At 38.8% G+C, this 7,749-nt stretch overlaps 1 protein-coding gene across 1 annotated transcript; it reads right to left on the bottom strand.

Moving 5' to 3' along the window:
* Positions 1–6,440: 6,440 nt before the first annotated feature.
* On the bottom strand, positions 6,441–7,749 carry sebox (SEBOX homeobox). Its single transcript, XM_058777445.1, has 3 exons — positions 7,650–7,749; positions 7,177–7,379; positions 6,441–7,097 (listed from the first exon to the last, which is right to left on the bottom strand). The coding sequence occupies exons 1-3, from the start codon at positions 7,747–7,749 to the stop codon at positions 6,441–6,443; spliced, it is 960 nt and encodes a 319-aa protein (XP_058633428.1).

Here is a 7,749-nt window from a genome sequence, read left to right as displayed (position 1 = left end):
ATCCAGTTTATTTCCCACCTGCTTCAACACACATGCCTGTGATCTATTAAGCGACCATGAATACCTTGATTAGCTGGTTCCAGTGTGTTTGAATAGGACTAGAGCTAAACTCTGCTGGACAGTGGGTCTCCAGAAGCAGGGTTGAAGACCTCTGCACTAACATTAATACCTGGCATCTAAAAGTGATGACTTTAAAGTACTAATATTTCTGTATTCTAAGTTAGTTCAAGGCTGGGTCATCTTACTCATTTGGATGTGTGGAGAAGCCTGTCTTCACTAAATTCTCTGTCAGTGGATTGAATTTCAAATTTTACTCCAAGGCTCTCATTTATCAACACATAGATGTGTGGATAATGAGTGGTAAGAACAGTTTCACACAAAGTGTGGGATCTACCAGCTTATACACAGGAATATGTGTAAATATAAGCACAACTCTGAGCATGCTTACGCAGAGAATCTAGTGGTAGAATGGTGATACTACAAAAAGAAAGTGGCGCTGCGTGTTTTCCTTTAATTGCAAATTCTCAATTAATAATTTCATAATTCAAGCTATACATTTGCATAATTAGTGTGAAAAGCTATAAAAGACAGCAGGGAAATCATTTCAAATGTAGCTATATAGTGTCATGGCTGAACTCGCTTTGCTGGAAGATTCAGCAAACCATGTGCTGTGCAGAAAACACATTTTCAAAGACTGCGCTGATCTGTTTAGTGAGAGCCCAGAATGGCTTCTCAGTCGGTACCGCCTACTTTGCCATGGTTTTGGTGAGCACATATGCATTCATGTTATTTATAAAGGGAGGTTTTGTCCCCATATATGATTCATTGATACACCCAAATGCCATCATTCTACACAGTATGTGGGCCGGGGCAAGGTGTTGGATCTGGGCCAGAATTAAAATAAATGTGGCCCAGATTTAGACCAGTTTTGGTTAATATTATTTATTCTCATGGCTGACATGCGGCCTTCCTTTGGCTTGCTTGTGGCCCAAATTTGACAAACAGGAGCGGACCACCCAGATGAAAATTGTCGGGTGTGGGCCTGATCTGGGCATCAGGAATTTTGCTATCTGGGTGGAGAGCTTTTGGATGAGCAGTTAGTGACAGAGTTGTCCAAATACTCAGTGTGGGGATTATTGGTTGATGAGACCACATCAGTCTCCAAACAACTGGGTTTTGTAGTGAGGTGAAATTACTTCAAATTAAATATAATTGTAGATTCTGATTAAACTTAGATTGAATATAGGTAGTTTTATTAGTTTTTTGGGATCTGACAAAGTGGGAAGAACTGTAGTGAAAAGCAAAGTTCTGCATTTGGGTGAAGTGTCTGCTGGGGATGCTGCAGTTTTGTAAGACACCATACTGAGTGGCATCAGAGATGACAAGGCACTACCAACCAACAAGCTGGCTTCCTTTGCCAGTGATGGAGCCTCAGTAATGATTGGTGAGTTGTCCTTTCTCTTTCAACTTTAATTTCGGTGTTTGATTAATCATAGGGTTCATTCTGAATTTTTTTAGGGAGAAAAATGGATTTGGAAAGAGACTCCAGGAGTCATTCCCTGGCCTGATAACGGTGCACTGTGGCATCGCCTTAAACTGGCCATGTCAGACTACATTAAGGGGCAGAAGGGTATACCATTTCTCATGAAATATACCAGGACTGTTGGAACCATTTTCTGCTTTTACCGGACCTCCAGCAACAGGACCACCAGTCTAAAGGAAATGGAGAGGCTTTTTGAAATTCCCCAAATCAAACTGCAGGTTAGCATGTGTTCAGTGATGTATTATTCACAGATTTGTTTTGTTTGTTGTTTATTAAGCTCATTGGTGAATTTTGTAGGGAAGAAACTCTACCAGGTGGGAGTCAAACAAGGAGGCTACAGATGTGATATGCTGGATTCTCCCTGCTCTCATTACAGACCTCTCACTCCATGCACAGAATGAGCCAACAGCTCAAGTCACTGTATTTCTAGTGCATGAAAAGATTTACAGACAGTTTTGGTTTTCCAAAAGAGAAACCTTTTTTTCTCCCAGGTGGATCAGGAGGAATGATCTAAATACTACAGTCAAACACGTGGTTTTCATGTTAATTTAATGGCGTTCCTCGCAAAGCTTCAACGTTGGACATTAGATCACAGTGCTAAAGACATATTGGCCACGTACACACTGCAGCTAAATTTGGCTGTCAGTTCACCTTTTACTCCTTAGTCGCATTCTGTACACACATGCAGTGGGGGAAAAAATTATTCCATCCCCTGCTGATTTTGTACGAGGAGCTGAGATTAGGACCACTCTCTTAAAGGGAGTGCTCCTAATCTCAGCTTGTTACCTTTATAAAAGACACCTGTCCACAGAAGCAATCAATCAATCAGATTCCAAACTCTCCACCATGGTCAAGACCAAAGAGCTGTCAAGGATGTCAGGGACAAGATTGTAGACCTACACAAGGCTGGAATGGGCTACAAGACCATCGCCAAGCAGCTTGGTGAGAGGGTGACAACAGCTGGTGCGATTATTCGCAAATGGAAGAAACACAAAATAACTGTCAATCTCCCTCAGACTGGGGCTCCATGCAAGATCTCACCTCGTGAAGTTTCAATGGTCATGAGAACAGTGAGGAATCAGCCCAGAACTACGGGGGGGATCTTGTCAATGATCTCAAGGCAGCTGGGACCATAGTCACCAAGAAAACAATTGGTAACACACTACGCCATGAAGGACTGAAATCCTGCAGCGCCCGCAAGGTCACCCTGCTCAAGAAAGCACATGTACAGGCTAGGGTTGTGCCGATAGACAATGCCTCACCCCCACTTCCGCAATCCGCTGCATCCCAATACTGTGTTCAGAAAGGAAATTAAGTGTACTACGGAACCCCTGAAGGGAATAAATAGCCTACGAAATGGGAGGATAAAAAAAAATACATATAAATCTCTCGCAATTAAATCGTTAGGTAATTATACTGTATATAAATTGCGGGCATCAGGGAGCCGCTACTAATATGCAGGGCATTGAAACCGCTTTCGAATGCGTGCTCTCATTTCACTTTCACTTTCGAGATTCTTCAACTAGGGGCACTTTTAGCCTTGAGAAGTTGAATTAAAAAAAACTTGTTCAAAAGTCACGTAACACAGTCTCATAAGTTTAAATAATTTGTCTAGTTTTAAGGTCTGTAAGAGGACAAACTTAGATTACAAGAGAAAGTGTTAATATTTTACATTTTTCCAACCTGCAATGAACAAATGTAATTTCCACCACATCTCAATATACAGCTGTTATTTAAATATAGAATAACTTATGCCACTCAAGAATTGTCTATTTTTGTAACTAGTTTTACCAGTTTTTCCACAATGTACAATAATTGTACATTTGTCAATGAGATAAATTAACTGCCCTAAGGACCAAATGCTAAACTGTACACCTGTCACACTCTGAAATTTAATATTGGTTTGGGTAAGAGCTTATTAGAAAATAAATAACTTGAATTTTTATATTAAGTAGAGCATGATCTCATAAATGTGGATACATTTTTAATGTGTGATGAGAACTTTTTAAATATTTTATAAAAATTTGTGGTGATGGAAATGACAGGGTGTTGTGGAAATGACAATGAATTAACGTGAATATAGAGAAACAGCAGAGATATTTATTAGAAAAAATCATCACACTCATTAAACTCAATTCTGTGCGACAGCTATATTTTGTATAAAAAGTAATATTGATAGTAGTCTCACATTAAATACTATAATGTATTTTAATTATTTTACTAGTGCTTAATTCAGTTCATTGTTGAAGTTTAAAGGAGAAAACAGTGGTTTTGACACCTATAAGGAGGTTGAAAAGTATGAAAAAATCATAATAGAAAGGTAGTAAAAAGTTTTTAAGGTGGTTTTATTGTTAGTTTGACAAAGAAAGAGGAATTTGTCTAAAATTATATGCATTTTAAAAAATATGACCAAAGAACATAAAAGTGCTCATAGTCTAAGAATCACCCACTTACCAACACATTTTACAAGATTAGATATTTGTCAGTGAGGCTCAGTATCTGTAAATCATTCGCCATTGTCCTATCAGTCATCTCTCCTTACTCTGTGTATGTGGTAAGTAACTTTCATGTGCTGTAATGTAAGGGGCAACCGCTAGCTAGCGGCTAACGTCCCATTAGTGGCTCCGTAGAATGCGTTATTTGTTTTCCGTGCCTTTCTGCATACGGATTCACGCTTCGAGCACACCCCTAACCCCGCCCCCCGATGTCATCGTCCATCACAGCGTTTCACTGTAGACATAGTCCAATGCCAATTTGGTAGACATCCCCTAGTACAGGCCCGTCTGAAGTTTGCCAATGAGCATCTGAATGATTCAGAGGAGAACTGGGTGAAAGTGTTGTGGTCAGATGAGACCAAAATCAAGCTCTTTGGAATCAACTCAACTCGCCGTGTTTGGAGGATGAGGAATGCTGCCTATGACCCAAACAACACCATCCCCACCATCAAACATGGAGGTGGAAAAATGATGCTTTGGGGGTGTTTTTCTGCTAAGGGGACAGCACACCGCATCAAAGAGATGATGGACGGGGTCATGTACCGTCAGGGCCAGGGCATTGAAGCCAGCCAGCGCATTGAAAAAGGGTCATGGATGGGTATTCCAGCATGACAATGACCCAAAACACACGGCCAAGGCAACAAAGGAGTGGCTCTGCAAGATAATTCTGCAAATAACAGCAATTGCAGGTTTCAAACAGAGATGGCGACAATGAGGCTAACGGACAGCTTTAACTGTGGTGGCTTTGTCAAAGAATGTCAAGGGAGGGTCAGGGGCTTCTGCAGCCTCTCAGAATTATAACTGAAAGGTGCAGTAATATTAACAGTTAAAATGTGTGCTGCAGTCAAAATTTGAAAGAGATTTGTTTCTCCCACCCCCTCCTTCTCAGATTCATGCTCAGGCAGGTTGCCAGATTGAGGACACATGATAACGATCGCAATTGACAATGGAAGGCGATGCCTAGCTGTATGTTGAAGAGTTGATTTGTCAGCCAAATTATTTTAATAAAAACTACAGTAATCCTCAGAAAGGGGGGTCAATAAATAAATAATAATTTATTGTTGTTGTTGTTGTTACAGCTAAAAGGTTGGCTGTACTGCCATCTTGTGCTGTAATAGTAAAATGAATTGGAGTCTGAAAAGGAAAATTTAAATGAAAAGGAGTTATTCAGGATCACCTAACATTGTGTACTGATCAGCCTGTCTATGATTATTATTATATTTCTTGTTTTGGTTCTAACAAAATAAGCATATATTCCTTCAATATCTTCCCCTGGATTAAAGGATGTAGCTACATCAGGAACACACACATACAAGCTGACACACAAACAGAGTATGACTGTAGATTTGACACTCGGATTATGAGAATTTATTATATTTTATTTGAAGATTATTTTGCTGTGGAGATGATTATGATACATAGAGATCAGTGTCCAGTAGGTCAGTGGAAACCTGGGAGGTCCCTGCTATTTTCACCATAATTACTTCGATAGTAATATACTCTTTGGATCTTCAAATCCAAATGTAATCTAAGACCCATAAGCTGATAAAACATGAGCCCTGAGGTTTTTAATTTTTATCTTTCATTTATTGTTTTGTTTTTCCATTTATTGTTTATTCCCAGGTTTTGTTTTTGTTCTGGTGAGGTGGAATTTAGATTTCATTTCTGTATCCTGCTACTGCAACACATTTTAGATTATATGTGATCGTCTTAAATTTATATAAAAACCTCAATGCTTTTTATGTTATGAATAAAAGATTAGTTGAAACTGATTTGTGTATTAGTACATTAGTACATTTGTGTATTAGTTAATAGTTTTTTTTGTAAACAAATTTATTTATAAATGTTATTTTGTTTTCTTATGAAAAATGAGTATTGTCAGATTCAGACATTATTTTAGATACAAGTGTAATGCCACACATGAAGTTTTTTTTGTTTGTTTTGTTTTTTATTACAAAGATGCCTTTAATTTGTTAAAGGTGAATGTAAATAAATAGATTAACAAGAGATTAATTTACATAAATATCAATGCACACCATGTGAACATCTTAATTAAAAGAGAATACAGAGGAAACTTTTCCCATCACACCCACAGAAAGACATACTCTTCAAAACCAAAATGGTGGTATTAATTCGAAATGGACAAGGAAACAACACTTTTTTTTTTGCAGTTGGCAGACTGTATAACAATAATAGCAACATTTTCACAATCTTGTTGGACAACCCTAAACTAGAGCTTCACATTTGCAGGTATCAAAGTAGCAAAAAAGGGGAGGAAACATGTTTCATTAACACATATTAACAACCTTATAGACACATAAGTCGGTTCCCCAAAGAGAATATTTTACAATAGTGTTTATGTAGGCTACCAATGAATAAAGTGTAGGCTATTAAATACTGTACTAGCAGTCTTCCAGATTGGTGACTACAGCTGCTTTATATATGAGGTCAGAGATATCTCCCAATGAGGTCTGAGGGTAATGCGTCAGTGCTTGTCTTTGCAGCGCTTCCTCCAAACTGGTTTGGTGTGTAGGAATCACTTGGTCCACAGACATGGAAGAATATATGGCCTGATTGGCAGTGCAGTAAGATTTCAACTGATGTCCAGAAAAACCTTCAGGGTGAGCTGAAAAGCAATTAATCTGCCAGTGACTGTTTGACTGGTTTTGGAATGAATATTGAGCCAACCTGTCTGATGGGCAATTGGAGAAAGATGAAGCTCCAGGTGTTTCAGAGTGTCTGTTCCCCCACTGTAGAACTCCAGGCAGGTCTGGAGAAATATCTGGCGGGGGTGGCGTTGGATGTGGAAGATTTTGAGACCAGGGACTCAGAGCTTGTCTAAGGCTTTGCTGATGGTGAAGCAGGCCTCTGTTGGCTTGTGGTCTGTCTCTTTGTTCTGGAACGCCAGAATTTTGTTCTGGGTTTAAATCAAGTTGGGTCGGTGGAAAGGCTGCTACAGGTATAGAGTTCGAGGTCACTTCCCTGCTTGGACTTCTCCTAACTGGTGCGGTCAGCTTCTTGCTTTTCATACTGCGAGCTCGTCTGTTTTGGAACCACACCTGCAAAGGAACATTAAAATGTAAAATCAAGACAAATTAATATGATAATAATAATACACATATTTTCTAGTTTTATTACCTGAATTTTGCTTTCTGGAAGAAGTGTGAGTGCAGCCAGTCGTTCGCGCAGAGTGATGTCTGGATACGGCGTAATCATGAAAGCGCGCTCCAGTTCTGACAATTGAGCACGGCTAAAAATCGTCCTCTTTCTTTTTCTTTGCCCCTCAGCGTGGTAAGTTCTTTCGAGTTCAGGAGAAGACAACGAATGCTTGGTTGCTACATCTAAAGATCAAAGTTAATTGTTTAGAAAAAAATGTTGTCAGAAAACACACACTTTTCGTCTCGACTGCTGTTTAAGAATAGGAAAAAAATGTAAAAGTCTTTGTAAAAGTTCTTATAGCGTTCTTTTTAGATTCGATTTTTAAAATATACGCTAAATAGGCGTAAATAAGAAGAAGAACGAATGATAATAAGAATAACAAGAATTCCATTATCCAGCCTAAATCAATCCAACGTGCGTATTTTATGTGTTTAAAGGTTACATATTCTCACCTGTAATCTGGACCATGTTTGTGTTGAAGATAAAATCTCTTTCTGTCTCCACGCTTATTTTTTTAACCAAATCGAAGGATTGGTCAAAAAATAATGCCAT

The sequence above is a fragment of the Onychostoma macrolepis genome, chromosome 05, assembly GCF_012432095.1.
Source record: "Onychostoma macrolepis isolate SWU-2019 chromosome 05, ASM1243209v1, whole genome shotgun sequence".
NCBI classification, from domain to species: domain Eukaryota; kingdom Metazoa; phylum Chordata; class Actinopteri; order Cypriniformes; family Cyprinidae; genus Onychostoma; species Onychostoma macrolepis.
Note: the sequence above shows the minus strand (reverse complement) of the source record. Positions and strands in the feature narration are given on the sequence as shown.